Source organism: Mandrillus leucophaeus, unplaced genomic scaffold, assembly GCF_000951045.1.
Source record: "Mandrillus leucophaeus isolate KB7577 unplaced genomic scaffold, Mleu.le_1.0 Scaffold308, whole genome shotgun sequence".
NCBI classification, from domain to species: Eukaryota; Metazoa; Chordata; class Mammalia; order Primates; family Cercopithecidae; genus Mandrillus; species Mandrillus leucophaeus.
In genome coordinates, this window is record NW_012103232.1 from 1,519,063 (window position 1) to 1,541,115 (window position 22,053).

Consider the following 22,053-nt stretch of genomic DNA (forward strand, 5'->3'; position numbering starts at 1 on the left):
TCAAACATGTACAAAGTAAACTCTATGCTATGAGGAGATGAAATCATCTTAGAAGTTAGTTTTTTTTTTTTGACTATTACAAAAGTTTATTTAACAAAAAGTCTAATATGAAAATGTATATGACCTAATTTCCCTATGGAGAGAGGACATGGGTTTATCTGCTGAACAGCCATTATTTATACTCGTTCCAAGGCTTCTAACATGATGATACTATTTCCTCGTATTACCACCATTCCAATATTGTTCTGTTGCCCACTAGTTGCCATCTCCACACATTCATCTATCACAAGGTTCATAAAGGGATCAAATCCCCGCAATATTCCTTGGACATGTCTGCCACCATTTAATTTCAATGATAACTTCTTGTCCATAAATTTTTTCAACTCGGGAGGGTGAGCTTTGCTCATGGCGTATACTCCGCGGGCTCACAGACGCCTTGGAACTGACAGAAGTTAGTTTTTGAGATCAGTCTTAAAGATACTTCAGAACATACTAGAATATGATCTAATTATTCTTTCAGTTGTTTACAGAAAAATAAAACCATAGAATTACTCCTGTTACCTGGGATGAAGATCCCAATAACTAGGTGTAAATTTGGATAAGGCAGAGTAATTTGTAATAAGTAGTGCATGAAGTTTTAATGTCTGGTTTCCCTATAAAGCATAAATAGATTTTAAATACCCTATATCTGCCACCCAGAATGTCAAATTATAGCATGTGTGGACAGTAGCTGTCTATGGCAGAGAGGCAATATTTGGTCTGCTATGAAGGGTAATAAAGAAAGAACAAACTTTTTTCTTGAGAGAAAAGAATATTAAATGGAAATAATATCAGGGAAAAGAAAAACCTGGTCCCAAAATAAAAGGGCATTAATTGAAGAGAACAAATTTACTCTTTCTTGACAATGAACAGCATTATCCCTATTATTAGGAATAATGTAATACCATCTCATTCTTATTATGTATTACAATCATTATGTATATATGAACACATATATAAAAATACAGACACTGCATGGTGACTAAGCAATTTTGGAATTAATCCATAGGCTAAGTCACAGCATGCATAAATTGTTTACATCTTAACTGCTTATTTACACATGAACAAGGAAAAGTGTTGTTACCACTTATAAAAACATTCATGAAAACAAAGGCATGCAGCATTATTTCTAACACTTATGAGGACTTTTTTTCCTACATCCACACGTTCTGAATCAAAATTTTATATAAAGTAACACAGTTAGTTTTAAAGTAGACAATCAAGAAATATGCTTCAGAAGCTTTCTAGGACACTGGGATTGCAAAAGAAATGAGTGGGGCAAAAGCCCAAAAAGCAACATTTCTGGAGATTGTGGTTTTTCATCCACTGCTCTACAAAGGAAGCTCAATAAACAGTGTGAAATGATTCTTGATACATGGAACCATGTGTTCCAGCTATGAGACAATGTATTGGCTCGTGGTCCAGAATATACACCACATCTTGTATAATATAAACCTAGCCTCTTAGAATATGGTCTCACAGTTCACAAAATAACTGATTCCTTTAAGACTATGCTCTGGGGGATGTGGGCCATCACAAGACCAATAAGTCTTATAGGCTGGAGCCTACTGCAGTACTCCTTTTTCTGTAAAATGAGCTCTGTCATGAGTGGCAATCATATGTAAAGTATCAGGACAGAGAACAGGAACTCAGCAAATGTAGTAAGTTGATGCTAGGGAAAGCATAATTCAAATTATGAATTTGAAATGAGAAAAATCAGTATTCAAATATGTGTTAATTCCAGTAAGAAAATCTACCACTTCCAGGAAAAAAGAGAAAGAATATTACTAGAATCTCACCAGGAATCTAACTGGTCTAGTCAAGGTAGCTCACTTTTCCAGGGTTTAAGCATTGGTCATTTTTGGCAATCTTGGTGCTCATTTGGGTCAGTAGCCAGTATTGGTAAAGGAAAGTCCATGTTCTTGAACTAATGAAAAACCTCCTTACTCTTCTTATGGCCACATTGTCTCCCATGAACCTATTAAGCAAACACTGAGGAAACTGTGAAAAAAAGTCTAATATTTACAGCTCCATTCTCTATTGGTTCTATTGCAGGTAGCCCCTCATACTGATAAAGAGCATGCATATGGGAAACAAACATTCTCATGTTCTGCTCATTCCAGCTGGTCAGTCATACACCTCATTGCAGATTCATTGTTGAATCTCCTGTTGATGTCAAGGTCTTTCCAGTTCCAAACTTATGGCCATCAGCAATAAATTCATGCAGGTGCATACCTTTAGATGATGTAAATAAAAACAGATATTCTTTCCAAATTTCTGCCATTTGGAAGACCTTCTCTTCTCCAGTATTTTTTTTTTGTGTGTTTTTTTTTGTTTGTTTATTTTTTGAGCCAAATAGTTACCAGCCTACATTATACTGGTAATAGCATCTGTATATAGGTACACTTTTTCCTCCATTGGTTAGCTGTTCGTAAGAAACACCAATGGGACTGCCTTAGTTGTGGGTTGAGAGGGGGGTCTCATGCATGGAAGTAGGTGCCATGGAGGTCTGAGTCACCTCCACATGCAATCCTTTCATGCCTACCGCATCTGATTCAGCTTGATAGCCTATAGACCAGTGTGTCTTGCTTATATACAGCACCTGTGCATACCATGCTATTTCCCAGTAGATTTTATAACAGTTCATAAGAAATATCTCAGCTCTTGTTACTTGGTATCCCATGATCAGTCGTTCTATCTCTACAAGAGTGCAGTGACAAGCCAGGAGCTATTTTCAGTAGATAATTGACAGAAACATATATGTTTTTTCACATCCCTGGAATTCTGCACTGAAGATATCCCTTGAGCTTGCTGGAGACTCCATACAGCACAGTGGCCTGCTGCAGATGCTCAAGCACCATCCTGTGATTCCTTACTGCAGAACTGCCTTCCCTCCAGCTGCACCTCTGCAGAGATGTCTTTTGCTCTGAGTTTCAGTCAAGATGGGCAGCTTTCTGAGTTACTCTGTGCATGTGTTGAGGCAGCATTCACAAATATGGCATAATTTGTCTCCAAAATGTAAAGGGGTTAACAAGAGTTGTGCCTCTTTTGCAGAGACACATGTTTCTAGGTGCAAAACATTTTCTTACACATCGAAGAGGCTGTCTTGACAATCTGCAGACCACTGAGACCCTGGAGATTTTACATGGTGCATTAATCTCTGCAGTGGCCAAGCAAGCTAATTCAGTAGAGATGTCATAGAAATTCACATCTTTGGTTCAATGTCAGAGCAGCAGAAGTGAGGTGTTCTTTACTCTGTCTCACATGCTCTCATCTGAAATATAGAAATGGTTAATTACCTCATTTATTTTAGGTCTCTGCTCAAATTTTCTGAGCCTGAGATTTTCATATAGAAAATTAAACACCACCATCACTCTCCAAGACCCTAACCTTGCTTTTCTCATATAATCATGTATGTGTATATATAGACATGTTGACATATATCTCTCTATATGTGAATGACACATTGTTGTTATTATTTATCTATATTCTTCTGCCCCCCAAAATAAAAGCTCTTTTTAGATTAGAACCTAGTTCATTTTTATTTTGTCCTATTTACTCTCACATCCTCAGTTCCTAGAATAGTGCATGATGCATAGTAGGAGCTCAATAAACAAAAATTTACTTTAAATAAATCATCTGCACTTGTCTTTTCTTACATTTCTGTAAGGAAATACCTGAGGTTGGATAATTTATCGAAAAATAGAGTCCGTTGGCTCACAGTTTCACAGGCTGTACAGGAAGCATAGTGTTGATCATCTCTTGGGCTTCTGAGGAGGCCTCAGGAAACTTATAATCATGACAGAAGGGGAAGAAGGGGAAGAAGGTATGTTTCATATGGCCAGAGCAGGTGGAAGAGAGATGGGGGAGGGAGATGCCACACACTTTCACACAAGTAGATCTTCAGAGAAGTCTATCATGAGAACAACACCAAAGGGAGAATTTTGCCCTTATGATTCACTTACCTCCCACCAGGTCCCATCTCCACCATTGAGGATTACAATTTGACAAGAGATTTTGTCAGGGACACATATCCAAACTATGTCATCATCAAATATAAAGGGTAGAACGCATTCATTTTTAGATATCCAAGATCTCAAAAAATCTACCTAACATGCACACTCTCTGTGAACATCAGGATGCTAACCCTCTGTGGAGTCAGCAAGAAAAATGACAGCAGAAAAAAAAGGAGGTCCTAGAGTCAGGGCATCCATTCACAGCTTCACACTGTCCAGAAAGAAGCCAAATCTGAGGAGGAGGAAGGCAGGCTGCAGGAGAGACATCTGCAGGGGAAGAAAAATGTAACCCAGAGATAATTTAAAGTTTTGTCAATAAATGAAAAACTATTTCAGGACAAGTACAAGTTAAGTGGAAGTATTTCAGCAGAACTTAATAGGCATAAACAAAATTAAACTAGTATAGACTAAAATGATTGTTTAATTCAAGAAATAAATTTGTATCAGAAAGGTAATAAAATCATAGTATCCTGCTTGGGTCTGTCATTAATAATATTTAATTAATTACCTTACAGCATTCACTGAGTACAGGTTTAGGTAAAAATTATGCTGTTAATACTTTGAATTGCTAGAGGAGTGGGAAAGAGAAATTGACAGAAAAGTGGTTTTCAAGTATATGTCAGTAACAAAGGGCAATTTCTAGAGTTTATATAGTTTAATTTAAAACAGAGAAAAAAGGAATTAAAAACTGAAAGAGGGAACAGAATTAGACTTTACAACAAATAACCTCTGAATATTTATTACCTTGATTAAAATAATAATTTTCAAAATAATATAATTTTAAGAATTAGCAAATTCAGGTCCCCCAAATTAGCTGATGCTGTGAAACTAGATGTTCTAGAACCAAATGTAACAAAATCTCTGAGGAAAATAAAATTCTCAGTAAAAAAACCTGCTTTCACATGAAAGCCAACAAGAAAAAATATCTATACACAGTTTTCACCATGAACTGAAAGAACTAATGAGGGGAACAAAGAAAACCTAGTTCATATATCGACTAGTTCATGTAGCTATTAAGTGGAGATTAGGGATCAATTTCACCATATTGTTTAAAATAAATTTGTAATTTATTTATCCTGAATATAATGCCTTACCATAATGCCATAATTTTCTACATAATACATCTAGGTCTACTTTCTATGAATATTATTCTGGGCATCTCTTATTATAAATTCTATGAATATAGCAGAAGACAAGAAAAATGTTTATTCACTGAGTTTTACAGTACTTCAGGTATCTTTACCTAGAGTGTGAAACCAAATATTTTTAAATGAAAATCTAGTCTCTAAAAAATCTGTTTAAGGCCAGGCGCAGTGGCTTGTGTCTCTAATTTCAGCACTTTGGGAGGCCGAAGCAGGTGGATCACCTGAGGTCAGGAGTTCGAGTTCAGCCTGACCAACATGGTGAAACCCCGTCTCTACTAAAAATACAAAAATTAGCAAGGTGCGGTGGTGCTTGCCTGTAATCCCAGCTACTCCAGAGGCTGAGGCAGGAGAATCACTTGAACCCAGGAGGCAGTGGTTGCAGTGAGCAGAGATTGTGCCACTGCGCTCCAACCTGCATAACAAGAGCAAAACTCTGCCTCAAACAACAACAACAACAACAACAACAACAACAATAACAAAAACTACTTAAAATGAAAATGTTCAGTAGATTCTGATGAAAACATAATCCTAGAATATATTACAAGGGACATTATGCAGGTTCTGTAAATATCTTTAAAGCTGAATTAAAGTCTCAAAGCCTAAATTTTTTATTTTCCTGAATGCAATTCCTAAGTGTCCTAAGGCTATAAGGATTTAGTCATACACACCAACACACAGAAAATATTGATCTAATCAAGTAAGATATGTGGCCTCAGGCAGGTATAACTCAAATTATTTCTTAGAAGTTTTCTAATTCTTTTTCAAACAAATTAGAGAATAAAGTAGAAGGCATCCAGACTGGGGGGTGGGTGGGGAAGAAGAAGTTAAATTATCCCTTGGAGAATAAAAAATTAACATTCCAAAAATTAGTAGCACTTCTATATGATAATTAAGTATCTCAAAGTAAAATAAAAACAAACCTATTTACAATAACTGTAGTAACTATGCTTTAAAATAAATTTTACCAAAACTTTGAAACACCTGTATATTAGAATCTAAAGAACATTAAAGTAAGGAATTAATAAACAAATAAAAAATATTACTCATTCATGAATTGGCATTATTAATATTGTTAAGTATCTGTATCACACAAAATGATCTAAAGAGATGATAAAGTCTCTATCAAAATACCAGTAACATACCTAATAGAAAGTTTAAAAAATATGTCTAAAATGTGTATGGTATTACAAAAGACCCTGAATAGCCAAAGCAATCAAGCAAAAAAGGCTGAAGGTATCATTCTACCTGATTTTGAAATATACTACAGAACTATAGCAACCAAAACAGTGTGGTACTTGAATAAAAACAGACATATAGGCCAATGGAGCAGAAAAGAGAGAAGGGAAATATATTCATGTATTTACAGATGATTTTTAGATACAGGTGACAATATTTTAGAGAAAGGTCAATATCTTCAATAAATGGTGTTGAGGAAACTTATAGCCACATGTACAGCAATAAAATGAGACCCTCATCTTACATCATATATAAAAATCAACTCAAAATAAATTGGACACTTAAATATAAGTTCTGAAACTCTAAAGCTACTACAAAAAATATACACTGAAAGTCCCATAACAATGGTTGTAGCAGTGACTTTTTAAACTTAAACTCAAAATCACAGGGAACAAAAGGTAAAACAGATGAGTCAGATTACTTCAAACTAACAAGTCGTGACACAGAATCTGATACAATCAATAAGATGAGACAATTAACAAATGGGAGACAATTTTTGGAAATCATACATGTGACAAGGGCTTACTATAAAAATATGTATGAAAGTCAAATGACTATACAACAAAAAACAAATCATTACTAAACATGAGCAAAAGTCTTAAATATTAAAAAAAAAAAAAGACATACGTATGGCCAAGAGATATATTTTAAAATGCTCAATGTCAATTATTATCAGGAAAAGACTATCCACAAAAGTTATGAGATATCACCCCACTCCTGTGAGGAGAATGACTCTCACTAAAAGAAAAAGAAGTGTTGGTAAAGATGTGAGACAAAGAAAATGCTTGCACATTGTTGGTTTGAATGTAAATCAGGAAAGCCATTATTAACAAACAAACAAACAAAAAAAACCAACAGATTTCTCAAAATATTTAGAATTAAACTACCATGTAATACAGCAATTGCACTATTGGATATATATCCAAAACAAATGAAATCAGAATGAAGAAGCATTTGCACTTCTATGTTGTTTGCAACTCTCTTCACAATAGCCAAAATATAGAATAAACAGTTTAACGTCTATTGAGGAAATAAAGACAATGTTGTATATATACACAACGGAATACTATTTCTCTTTATAAAAGAAATTTCTATTAATTTCAATCACATAGATTAATCTGGAGGACATTATACTAGTTGAAATAAGCCAGACACAGAAAGATTAATATCTCATAATTTCACTTGCACATAGATTCTAAAAAACTTAATCTCACTGAAATAGAGAGTAAAATGGTGATTGCCAGATATCATGGAATTTAGAAGAAAGGGGGGAATCAGAAACATGTCTGCTAAAAAATACATAACTACAGGTGGATAGAAGGAATAAGTCTGAGAGATTTATTGTACAGCATAGTAACTATAGTTCATAATACTGTATTAAATTTTTAAAAAATACTAAGACAGTTTCATGTGATCTCAAAACAAATATGTAACTGTGTTTGGTAAAGAATTGATTACATAGAACTAAGCATTTGACAATGTATGTATACTTCAAAACATCATGTTTTATAAAATAAATATATATTTTATCTGTCAAGTTTAAAAATAGATTTTTAAAACATTATAGGATACCAATATTTCAAATACTGTCTGTGTCTTTGACATAAACTGGCTAAATGGTATCAAAAATATATAGTTTTTGTGCTGTTCTTGTTATTTAATTTGTCAGACATAACCATAGAAATGCTGATATTTAATAGCATTTTCTAGACCCAGGACAGTAAATGGGAGGAGTCAATGTACTTTAGGGCTTTTACTTTAAGCCTCTGGCACCTGGAGTCTCTGGTGCTGATGGTAATGCTATGAAAGACACTAAAAAGGCAGGTGTTGCTTATGGTCCCATTGACTGGCCACTCTGTGAACACAGTAAACAAGTTTGTATGCAAAATAACAGAAAATGTTTTAATCCAAAATCTGCCATGATCTTCAAACTTTTTCCAGAGAAAGTGTTCAAAGAGTTGGCTGCAGTTAGGTGACTAAGGATAAAAACTGTAGACTGAACTTCACCCACTAAAAATTTAAATAGAATAAGAGTGAGAAATTTCTCCAAATTGTAATATCAATATGGAAAAGAAATATTGTTTTAAATTTCAAATCCAGAGATTATTTTACAACATGTAACATTCACACTTAAAAACAGAGCATTCTGCATGGAAACATAAGTTGTGCTCTAAGCGTATCATAGAAAATTAAATTTAGAAATTTTCACTTACCATGTCAACCCTCTTAAAAATCTAATTTTAAATATGCATTTTCTAATAATTTTACCTTTGTCACACTTTGTGTAATAATCTAATAACATTTTCTTTTTACAAACAAAGAAAAACAATGCTAACTGATGTAATCTTACCTTTGGACAGTGTATGCTTATCTCAATTAACTGATCTGAAAGTTACAGTGACAGGCAAATTCTCCATTTAAAACCAATTTTTCAGTGCATTAAAAAATACCAACTGTCTCATCAGAACCCACAAAGTACCATGTAAAATAATGTGGCATGAAGGCAACAGTGAGAAAACTACAGCCCTAACTCAGAAAAAATTTTTTTAAAAAAGGGTTGTGACGCATATATAGTTGGAATATAAATAATAAGAAAAATGAAATTAAAGATAGAATTTCTCTTTAAATTCATCAAGAGTCAGCTTTGTAGCCTGGAAAAAAATATCTACTAAACATAAAGAATTAACGTTGGCCAGGCACAGTGGCTCATGCATGTAATCCTAGCACTTTGGGTGGCTGAGGTGTGTGGATCACTTCAGGTCAGGAGTTTGAGACCAAGTGGCTAACATGGTAAACCCCCACATCTACTGAAAAATACAAAAATTAGCCAGGCATTGTGGCACACACCTGTAGTCTCAGCTACTCAGGAGGCTGAGGCATGAGAATCACTGAACCTGGGAGGAGGAGGCTGCAGTGAGGCCAGATCCTGCCACTGAACTCCAGTCTGGGTGACAGAGCAAGACTTTGGTGTCAAAAAAAAAAAAAAAAAAAAAATCAGTGTTATTGCTTCACCACTGATATATCTATATCTGACTTGAAGTTACAAATTAACTCCAGCAGGAATATTTATGGCTTATCATGGAGACTCTATTACACAGCAAGCATTGTCATGTTTGTTTGATACTTTATGTATAATGTCTTCTTAACTTAATGAAACCTCCCTACTATTCACCTGAACAAATTAGCTCAATCAGAAAATAAATTTACTTATGTTAATTATAAAAAGTGAAAGACACAATAACTAAAAAACAGTAGGCTTATATACAGGTCTCCAATTAAAACAACAAAATGGAATGTTCTAACTAAATGAAATGTAACTTAATACACTAACTGTGAAATTACATCTAACAGTTATTATGTGTGCACTACTACATTTAGTGAAAATCATTCATGTAATTTCTGACCAGCTCACACGATGAATACTCCATACACTATAAAACAACAAAACAAAAAGACAAGAAAGAAGGAAATTGTGGGTCCAGCATGAGTACCAGAGAAGTGAAAGAGAATTTACATGGGGAGATGTTGAAACATAAACCATAAAATTTACAGTAATGAATACAATACAAAGCAGAGTATAGATTTGCTTTCAGCATTTTTGAAGTTTTTAGTTTTCTAGTGAATTAGTCTCCTTAAAAGATTTGTTTCTTCCAATACTGCTTTTTGTTTTCTGAAAATAGATACAAACTTATACTGACACAAATACATTTACTTACTCCATAATTTCCTTATGCCAAAAGTTTATCTTTAAACTAATATATGTGTATGTTTAACTCTATGTAAATCAAAACTAAGTCTATATGTGTTTGCAGGCAGAGAGGCAACATGTTCAAATAAAAATATATAATAAATTAAACAAAATTTATTTGGGACTGGGCACCATGGCTTATGCCTGTAATCCTGGCAACATGGGAGGCCTGGGTGGGTGGATCATATGAGGTCAGGAGCTCAAGACTAGTCTGGCCAACATGGCAAATCCCCATCTCTATTAAAAATGTAAAAATTAGCTCGCAGTGGTGGCAGGCACCTGTATTCCCAGCTACTTGGGAGGCTGAGGCAGGAGAATCACTTGAACTGGGGAGGCGGAGATGGCAGTGAGCTGAGATCACATCACTGCACTCCAGCCTGGGCAACAGAGCAAGACTCTGCCTCAGAAAAATAATTATTTAGGACTCATAAATGTCTGGATTTTATCCATGTATGTAATTTTTGTTATAATCATTAAAATGACCCTATAGGAAATAAAAATTTACTTGTACATTTTAAATGAACTGAAAGTGTATAATTAGATTGTTTTTAATACAGAGGATAAATGCTAGAGGTAATGAGTACCTCACTTACCTTGATGTGATTATTAGATATTACAAGCCTGTATAAAAATGTGCCATAACTGGCGTGAATATTTATACATACTATATGCCACAAAAATTAAGAAAAACAAATTTAAAAACAAAAAAATAATAATTTAACCTACAGGAACAATATTCCTAAGCTTATTTGCACTTTAAAGACACTGGCAAAAGAGATTACTAGAGATGTAAGTTCATTATATTACAAATATATTAGCACATTTTCATGCTGTTGATAAAGACATACCTGAGACTGGGCAATTTACAAGAGAAAGGTTTAATTGGACTTAAAGTTCCATGTGGCTGGGGAAGCCTCACAATCATGGTGGAATGTAAGGAGGAACAAGTCACATGTTACATGGATGGTGGCAGGCAAAGAGAGAAAACTTGTGCAGGGGAACTCCTCTTTTTGAAATCATCAGATCTGGCTAGACTTATTTGCTATTATGAGAACAGCATGGGAAAGACTTGCCCCGTTATTCAATTATCTCCCATGACTCCTTCCCAAAACACGTGGGAATTAAAGATGAGATTTGGGTGGGGACACAGCCAAACCATATCATTCCATTCTGGCCCCTCCCAAATCATATGTTCTCACATTTCAAAACAAATCATGTTTTCCTAACTGTTCCCCAAAGTCTTAACTCACTCCAGCATTAACTCAAAAATCCACAATCCAAAGTCTCTTTGAGACAAGGCTAGTCCCTTCCGCCTATGAGCCCGTAAAATCAAAGGCAGATTACTTCCTGCATACAATGGGATTGCAGGCATTAGGGAAATACAACCATTCAAATGGGAGAAATTTGCCAAAACAAAAGAGCTACAGGCCTCATGCAAGTCTGAAATCCAGCACAGCCATCAAATATTAAGGTTCCAAAATGATCTCCTTTGACTCCGTATCTCATATCCTTGCTGAGGTGGGAAATTAAAGAAAAATAAAATTAAAGAGAAAGAGAAATAAGTTTTCCTGTGTTAGGCTGGCTTGTCCCAGAGGCAGCAACAGGCACAGCCCAGACTCAGAAAAAGTCTTGATAATATTACCTAATGTGCTCTGGAGACTCTCCCAGCACTCCCTCAACATAAGGAGAAGAAAAACACATCTTCCTTTGTTTTATGGAATGAGTTTATAGATTCCTGTTCTCTGTAACCAGTGACTTCAAGTATTCTGTTTGATCTAAGTACAATGAAGGTCATGAGAAGTTTGAGTAGGCCTGAACTATAGCTGCTGGGCACCACAGTGAAGGTAATAAGGTAAGCCCGTGCCCAGGCAAACCTAGATAATGGATATCTGGGTTGCTTGGCAATGGTCATGTGCAATCCTGTCCTTGTCCTGCCTCTGTATCCCTGCTTTCATGCCAATGCAAGCATCTTTCAAGCTAGCCCACCTCCTTTTGTGAAGTGTGTATAAAAGTCAGGTGTTGTCTTTGTTCCAGATCCAGTCATTTGGACATTGAGTCAGCTGCACTCAATAAAGATTCTCCTGTTTCAACCCGAGGTCTTTCTTGTCCTCCTGAATCCCACAACAAGGCCACACTGATGCAAAAGGTGAGTTCTCATGGTCTTGGACAGCTCTGCCCCTGTGTCTTTGCAGGGTACAGCCTCCCTCCTTGCTACTTTCATTGACTGCTATTGAAAGTCTGTGACTTTTCCAGGCACACAATGCAAGCTGTCAGTGGATCTACCATTCCGGGGTCTGGAGGACATTGGCTCTCTTCTTACAGCTCCACTAGGCAGTACCACAGTAGGGATTCAGTGTGGGGGCTCTGACCCATTTCCCTTAAGCATTGCTGTAGCAGAGGTTCTGCATGAGAGCCCTGCCCCTGCAGCAAACTTTGCCTGGATATCCAGGCATTTCCGTACATCTTCTGAAATCAAGGTAGAGGTTCCCAAATCCCAATGCTTGACTTCTGTATACTGGCAGGCTCAACACTAGGTGGAACCTGCCAAGACTTGATGCTTGCACCCTCTGAAGCCATGACTTGAGCTCTATGCTGGCCCCTTTCAGCCATGACTGGAGTTGCTGGGAGGCAGGGCATGAAGTCCCTAGGCTCCAAACAGCTTGAGAACCCTGGACCCAGCCCAAGAAGCCACTTTTTCCTCTTAGGCCTCCAGGCCTGTGATAGGAGACGTGGGGAAAAGAAAGACAGATCAAACTGGAGATTTTTATGTCTTCCTTTTCTACATAGACACAGTAACAATCTGATCTCTCTTTCTCTCCCCCACAGGAGAGGCTGCCATGAAGCTCTGACATGCCCTGGAGACATTTTCTCCATTGTCTTGAAGATTAACATTTGGCTGTTACTTATGCAAATTTATGCAGCCAGCTTGAATTTCTCCTCAGAAAATGGGATCTTCTAGCACATTGTCAATCTGTGAATTTTTCAAACTTTCATGCTCTGCTTCCCTTATAAAACTGAATGCCTTTAACAGCACCCGCGTCACCTCTGGAATGCTTTGCTGCTTAGAAATTTCTTCCATTAGATACCTTAAATTGTGTCTTTCTAGATCACAGGTCCACAAATCTCTAGGGCAGGGGCAAAATGCTGCCAATCTCTTTGTCAAAACATAACAAGAGTCACCTTTGCTCCAGTCCCCAGCAAGTTTCTCATTGACATCTGAGACTACCTCAGCCTGGACCTTATTGTTCATATCACAATCAGCATTTTTGTGAAAGCCATTCAACAAGTCTCTAGGACGTTCCAAACTTTCCCACATTTTCCTGTCTTCTTGGGAGCCCTCCAAACTGTTCCAACCTCTGTTATGCAGTTTCAAAGTCACTTCTACATTTTGGGGCATCTTTTCAGCAGTGACCCACTCTACTGGTAAAAACTTACTGTACCAGTCCATTTTCACACTGCTGATAAAGACATACCCAAGACTGGACAATGAACAAAAGGAAGAAGTTTAATTGGACTTAATTAAACTTAAGGTTCCATGTGGCTGGGGAAGCCTCACAATTATGGTGGAAGGAAAGGAGAAACAAGTCACATCTTACATGGATGGCAGCAGGAAAAGAGAAAACTTGTGCAGGGGAACTCCTCTTTTTAAAACTATTGGATCTTGTGAGACTTATTTCACTATCACAAGAACAACGTGGGAAAGACTTGCACCATGATTCAATAACCTCCCACTGAGTTCCTCCCACAATGCATGGGAATTCAAGATGAAATTTTGGTGGGGAAACAGCCAAACCATATCACCAAATAAGATATCATTACCATCTTTTACCTACATTTTTTAGTGAGGTGGGATAGGTTAAAGTTAGTGGCATAATAATGCTTCTTTGAATGAACAATAGTCTTAACATATTAAAAAATGTTGAATTAAAAAATTAAATTCACATGTAATCTAAAAATTTGAAACTGTACTGCATTCTATTACATAAAAGTACCATTAGGGCTGGGCACAGTGGCTCATGCCTGTAATCTCAGTACTTTGGGAGGCCAAGGCAGCTGGATCACCTGAGGTTAGGAGTTCAAGACCAGCCTGGCCAACATGGTGAAACCCTGTCTCTACTAAAAATGGAAAAATTAGCTGGGCAGGAGGGCAGGTGCCTGTAATCCCAGCTACTCAAGAGGCTGAGGTAGGAGAATCACTTGAACCTGGGAGTCAGAGGTTGCAGCGAGCTGAGACTGCACCACTGAACTCCAGCCTAGGTGACAGAGCAACACTCTATATCAAAAACACATACACACACACACACACACACACACACACACAAAACCCAAACAATTAGTAAAATGATATACCAATAATTAATTACCTTTAATTTAAACTAAAATTAAAAATGTTTTTCTCACTATAAAGCAGAAGAATATTATCCTGAACACCTACCTCATGCATCACTCAATATTATAAGTTAACCACAGAGACCTCTCTATTTGGATTTCCATGATGCATCTTACATTTTAATGTCCTTCCTCTTCCATAGAAAGGGTCATAAAAAATGCCCACTTAATAAGAAATAATTTTTCGTATCTCTGATGCAGTAACAGTAGATCATATGCTCTCACGTGTGTAATTTGAGAGTTGAATACCCTTATTTGCTTTTCAAAAAATCTATAATTTTTTCAAAAAAGTATGCTTTGAATGTAGTAACTCTCCAAAAAATCTTCTACTCCTTTTAAAGTTATATACAAATAATTTATTTAACAACTTTAGTTTTACATAAATTTCTGTACTCAAAACTGATTTTAAGTAGTGTCTGAAGTTTCAATGGCTTATGTATTTCTACTGTGTATTCTGTGACATTCACATCGACTTAATTTTGGATTAAATATGTTTTCAAATGTATTGCATTTGTAAAAATATATTTTAGTATGAGTGATCCTGTGTTTTTTAAGCTTTAGTTTTTGAAAACAATGCTTTCCCAAATTCATTACATTTGCAGGTTTTTTAAATCCCAATATAAACTCCGTCTTGTTGAACAAAATTTGAGCAACTGACTTTAGAGTTTTCCTTTAGTACAAAATGTGGAGAATAAGATCTATGAAACAAACAAAGATACTACAACCCTTTTTATATTTGTAATGTTTGTCTTCAGAATACTCTTCTTCACTTTAAAGGGTTACATTTCCTGAAAGATCTTTTGACAAAAATTGCATTTATAGTGCTTTTATTAAGTACTTACTCTCTGAGGTTGAGAACCCTGTGAGCAGATAATAATGGCTTTCCCACATTCTTTATATTGATATAATTTTCCCCAAGCATAAATGCTTTACTGTGCAGTAAGGTGTAAGCATTTGTAAAAAGTTTTCTCACGTTCTTCACACTTGTAGGAGTTTTCTCCAGTATAAATTATCTCACATACAATCAAGTGTGACAAACGTTTAAAGGCTTTTTCATATTCTTCACATTTCTAGGGTTCCTCACTGTTATTATTTCTTTTATGTTTAGAAAAGTTTGAGGTGTTGTCAAAAGCATTGTACCAATTCCCAGGTTTGTAGAGTTTCTCTGTGGTATGAATGATCTTATGTCTGTTAAGAATTGAGGACTTGTTATAGGCTTTGCCACATTCTTCACATTGTAAGGTTTCTCTCCAGTATGAATTATCTTATGTTTAGTAAGGGTTAAGGACCATTTAAATCCTTGACCACATTTGCACATTTGTAGGGTTTTTTCCCAGTGTAAATTACCTTATGTTCAGTAAAAATTGAGAATACTCAAAAGACTTTGTCACATTTTTCTCATTTGTAGGGTTTCTCTCTGGTATGAATTTTCTTATGCCTAGTAAGGTGTGAGGAACAGTTAAAAGGTTTGTTACATTTTTCACACTTGTAGAATTTCTCTCCAGAATTCTCTTATGTTTAGTAGGAACTGATGACCACATAAAGCTTTTGCCACCTTCATTACATTTGTAGGGTTTCTCTGCAGTATGAATTCTTTTATGTTCAGTAAAAGTTGAGAATAAACTAAAGTCTTTGCCACATTCTTCACATTTGTAGGGTTTCTCTCCAGTATGAATTCTCTTATGCATAATAAGGTTTGAAGGCTGGTTGAAGGCTTTGCCACATTCTTCACATTTGTAGGGTTTCTCTCCAGTATGAATTATCTTATGTCTAGTTAGGTGTGGGGAATGATTAAAAGCTTTGCCACATTCTTCACATTTATATGGTTTCTCTCCAGTACGAATTCTTTTATGTCTAGTCAGGGTTGAGGACCAGTAATGCTTTGCCACATTCATGACATTTATAGGGTTTCTTCCCAGTATGAGTTATATTATGTCTAGTGTAAGTTGAGAACCAGTTAAAGGTATTTCCACATTCATCACATTTGTGGGGTTTCTCCCCATTATGAATTCTCTTATGTTTAGTAAGATCTGAGGGCTGGTAAAATGTTTTGCCACGTTCTTCACATTTGAAGCGTTTCTCTCCAGTATGAATTCTCTTATGTTTAGTAAGATTTGAGGACTGGTTAAAGGCTTTGCCATATTCTTCACATTTGTATGAACTCTCCCCAGTATGAATTCTCTCATGCTTAGTAAGGCTTGAGGACCAGTTAAAGGCTTTGCCACAAACTTTACATTTGTAGAACTTCTTTCTAGTATGAGTTTTCCTATGCTGATTTAGTTGTGAAAGCATTCAGAATGATTTGCCACATTCTTTGCATTTGAAAAGTTTCTTTCTAGTATGTCTTATCTTATGTCTATTTGAATTTAAAAATTTGTGAAAGACTTTTACATATCTATTACATTGAAATGTGTTACTCTGGGTAGTTGTTAAACATTGGTTAATTTCATTATAATGTCTTTTGTGTACCTTACACTCATCCACACTTTTACAGCCTTTCCTTAATTGTAAATTCTCATGTCCACATTTTTCATATCTTCTCAGTATCTTCTTTTGGAAAGAATCCTTTATGTCTCTGGCCAAAGAAGTTGAGGAAAATGAGAACACATAACTGAAAGAAATAAGAAAAACCAAATTACTCCACTTACTAGACTCAAATATACATTACAAATCTAACCTCTAAGATTATAGAAACCACAAAAGCAAGATGGCACAGCAAAATACCACAGACTCAAATTTCTTCAGAGACATATAAATGTAACAAAAACATCCAGACCAAAATACTTTTGTGAAAAATATAATGAGATAAGTGTGTGCTGTGCTCCAGGTGAGAACAATGCAAAGAGCCACAAAAAAAAGAAGAAAAAAATCTATTACATTTAAACAACACAGCTCTTCCTGCTCCCCAGTATAACATAGTGCCTTTGGAAATAAATTGCCAACTCTTTTTTTTTTTTTTGAGATGGAGTCCCGCTCCATCATTCAGGCTGAAATGCAGTGGCATGACTTTGGCTCACTGCAACTTTCACCTTTCAGGTTCAAGCGATTTTCCTGCCTCAGCCTCCTGAGTGGCTGGGATTACAAGCACCCACCACCACATTCAGCTAATTTTTGTATTTTTAGTAGAGATGGGGTTTCACCATGTTGGCCAGGCTGGTCTCAAATTTCTGACTTCAAGTGATCCACCCACCTCAGCCTCCCAAAGTGGTGGGATTAAAGGTATGAGCCACTGCTCCTGGTCTCCTGGTTTCTTTTTTAGAAGAGAAGAAAAACAGTGTCACATACATCTTTCTTTCTGGCTTCTAGGGGCCTTTTCAGACACTGGTTTCTGTCTTCCATGATATAAAATGCTGAAAAAAATGGTAATATAATTTACAATGACAGTTTGAGTCTGCTGAGACCAAAGGTAAATATTACAGCAGCCAGAGAGACTCCAGTACCACAGATAGGAAGCAGGTGTAGCGAGTGATTACTGACTATTAAGAAGGAACATGAATAAACTCCTTTATGAAAAAACAAAAAAGTTTGACAAGACACATCTTAAGAACATGTTTGAGAGACTCCCAGGATCTCTAGCCAAGATAATTGGTTTCAGACTATGCCAGGACAAAGCTGCATTTTAAAGATTGGGAAACAGAGCTTTTTTTTTTTTTTTAATGGTCCAAAATCTCAGTCAAAAATGAAAATTTATACAAAATATTAGGGCAATATGGTCCCATCAAAAAAATTACAAAATTTTCAGAAAGCAACCATATAAAAATGAAGATGTATGATTAATACTCAATTAGTGAAACAGGAACACAGACAACTATTACAAATCAGAAAATTAAGAATAACTACAAAAATATTAAAAACATCAAAAAAACTGGAGGTAATCAATACAAAAAGAACTGAAAAATTCTGAAAGTAAGAAAAAAATGATATAATGAAGCTCAACAAGCAAACTAGGATATACACAGAGATATTTATAACAAACAAATACATAAGCACAATTTCAAAAGTCACAGAAAAGAAAAGAATCTTAGGAGATGGATGATAGAAATGATGTGTCATTTATAAGCATAGTCTTATCAGATAACTAGTGAATTTGTCAACAAAAATTTTGCAGGCCAGAATGGAACTGTGTGATATTGTCAAAGTTCTGGGAAACAAGCAAACAAACAAACAAGAACAAAACCAAAAACTACAAAACTCCATGTGAAGTGAGAATAATACAATCAGCAAAACTGTCCTACCAAATAAAAAGAAAAGGACCTTCCAAAATAATCAAATTCTGAGAAAGTATATTGGCAATCTATATGCCCTATATATCAAAACAGCTGAAATAAATTCCGTCCACTAAAAATAACATGATCCAAAAAAAGAAGCATATAATCATATGAAAATATATAACATTCTGGGAAAGATATGCACATATTCAAAAATGGAATTTCTTAGCATTACAATGGTGCAGAAACATTTTTATTCTCTACAATTTGAAAGATAAAAGCATAGAAATTATTATAAACATCTGTTAATATAATTAGCAATATCAGTAACAGACAAGAGATGTAATGAAAAACTTTTGTATGCAGCTGAAGTTAAATTTTTACCAGATTATAATATATTGTTATATTCTTTAGAGGTTTTATGTAATCTCCAAGGTACCACACACAAAAAAATCTGTATGTATAAACAAAAGAAAACAGGAAATAGGTAAAAGCATATTAATACAAAAATCAAAAAGACACAAAGAAGGATGGAAAGAGAAAATGAGGGACACAGACACAAGAATAAGACAAAACAAAATGACATTAATAGGTCTTTCTCTTTCAGAAAATCATATATGTATTTAACTTTCCAAGCAAGAGACATGCTTTAAATAAAATAATTTATTTTAAAAATGTAAAAATCAAGATCCAACTTGCTTTTCTACAAGAGTCAGTTGAGATCTAATGATGAAAAAAAGATTAAAAGTGGCAAGATAGAAGTAAACATTTCATGTAAATATTAACCAGATGAGTACAGAAGACATAAAAATAATATTAGATAAGCTACATCTTAGGTAAAAAACTGTCATATTTTATAAAATATACTTGAAGTTAAAACTCCAAAGACATAAAGTAGGACATTAAGCAATAATGGATTCATTCACTGTAAACCTATGTCAAATTTGTATATATGTGTATGTACGTGTGTTTGCAAGTGTATGTGTGTATGTGTGTGTGCATCTCACATTAGGATTCCAAATATATAAAGCAAATATTGACAGAATTGAAGAAACAGAGAACAATATAATTACATAGAATATTTCAATACCCCACTTTCTGTAATTAAAATAAAAGACAGAATATTAGTAAAGAAAAAGAAGACTTCAAGGCAGTATAAAACAATAATATCCAACAGAGGTACAGAGAACACTTTCAACAACATCAGAATACCCTTCTCGATAGCCGATATAACATTTTTCTTGATAGATCACCTGTTAGGCCAAAAAAAATGTCTTAACTCATTTTTTAAAACTGAACTTCTATAAATTACTTTCTATCATCAAAATGGAATGAGAGTATAAAATAATAATAGAAAAAAATTGAAAAATTCACAAATATATAGAAATTAAACAACACACTATTTGACATGTTCTTGTTCAAAGGTTGAAGTAATTAATATTATGAAGATATCTATACTGCTCAATGTAATCTACAGATTTAATGCAATGCCCTTCAAAATTCTCATTGCGTTTTTGAAGAAATAGAAGCAGTAACCTCAAAAGTATATGGAATTTCAAGAGGCAATAAAGTACCCAACAATCTTCAAAAAAGGAATAATGATGGAGGCATTACAGTTTCTGATTTTAAAACACATTGCAAAGTTACAGAATTAAAACAAATTAGTATGAATCTAAAGGTGAAAAAGTATACTAATAAAACAGAATGCAGCACATATACAAACTTTCACATATATGGTCATAATAGTCATTTGCAATTATTGCAGCATTGTTACTAAAAGCCAATGGGTAAAAGCAATGCAAATTTCTGTCACCAAGTCATTCAGTAGATATAATTTGAAATTAAAAAATACTGGAATATTTCTCCATTTTCAAAAAGCAGAAAATATTCTAACAACTATAAAGATAAATCTTGATGACATTATGCAAAATGAAATGAGCCAGCCACAAAATGACAGAAACTGTATAAAATATACAAAGCAGTTACACCCTTAAAAACAGAGAACAGAATGGTGTTGGAAAAGTGCAGGAAATGAGAAAAATCAAAGGTGTTTAATGTGTATTGAGATTTAGCTTTGCAAGATAAAAACATTCTAGCAATATGTTGCATAGCAATGCCAATATAATTAACACGACTAAGCTCAATATTTGAAAATATTGTATTGTAAATTGTGTTGTGTTTTTGACAAGTAAAAGTGAACAATAATACCTAAAAGAGATTCAGAGTTAGGATAGTTTTTAAATTATCATCAAATCCAAAAGTGCTTATCCCACACAAAAATAATGTAGATTCCCAAATAAATGTTGGAATTAGAAAAGCTTTTATGACTACTCACCTAGACAGAATTAAACAACCATTCATAACAAACCTACACAATCAATATACATGTCATTTAAAACTACAGGGATAAATTTATCCAGACAAAGAAACATAGAGATAATTATATTGGCAATAGACATATAGCTGATCCATATTTGATTCTGCTCCACACTGTATTAAATTGCACAAAGTTAAGTATTGTCATATAGAATTATATTATAAACACAAAAACTGAAACACAATTAACTGGTGTGAGGTGGCATACCCTAAAATATATAACACAAAAATTTAAAACTGGAATGTAAAACTTATTGGAGGTCATTAGGTAGATCAATATATTCATGAAAGGAATCTTAGAATACAGGGAAAAAGTCATATAGAGATTACTTGAAGATAAAAAAAGGCTGCAAACTTTTTTGATGTAATAACATTCTTAACCAATACTTGAGTCAAAATTGTTTTACTTCAAAAACAATATATAAATAGACCTTCCAAAATAAAAGGTGAGGGTGTTCCTTATCACTAGCACAGTCCTACAAAAAAATGCTACATGGTGGCCAGGCACAGTGGCTCATGCCTGTAATCCTACATCTTTAGGAGGCCAAGGCAGTCAGACTAATTGAGACCAAGAGTTCAAGATCAGCCTGAGCAACATAGTGAGACTTTGCATATAAAAAAGGAGAAATGCTAAAATGAGTCCATTATGTTGAAAAATAAAATGATACTGGGCAGCATCATAGAACTGCATACAAATATAAAGCTCTACTAAATGTAAACATCTATTAGATATAAATATACAGACACTTATAGAATCCTTTACTATTATAATGATGGTGCCTAGAACCCTGAAAGTTCATCTACATAATATAAAAAACAAAATATAAATCTGCATAAATCTGTTAATAGATACACAATATAAAATGATTTTTAGTATCAATAACAAACTGGAAATA

General features: G+C 34.7%; 1 protein-coding gene and 1 pseudogene across 1 annotated transcript; one reads left to right on the plus strand and one right to left on the minus strand.

Annotated features, from left to right (window-relative positions):
• The first annotated feature begins 405 nt into the window (after positions 1–405).
• LOC105544780 lies at positions 406–13,212 on the plus strand. The gene is given in 4 exon segments (XM_011987364.1): positions 406–451; positions 12,313–12,476; positions 13,040–13,079; positions 13,082–13,212. Coding segments are annotated over 4 exon segments (381 nt in total).
• Positions 13,213–15,502: 2,290 nt separating this feature from the next.
• On the minus strand, positions 15,503–17,182 carry LOC105544781 (annotated as a pseudogene).
• Between the last annotated feature and the right edge of the window lie 4,871 nt (positions 17,183–22,053).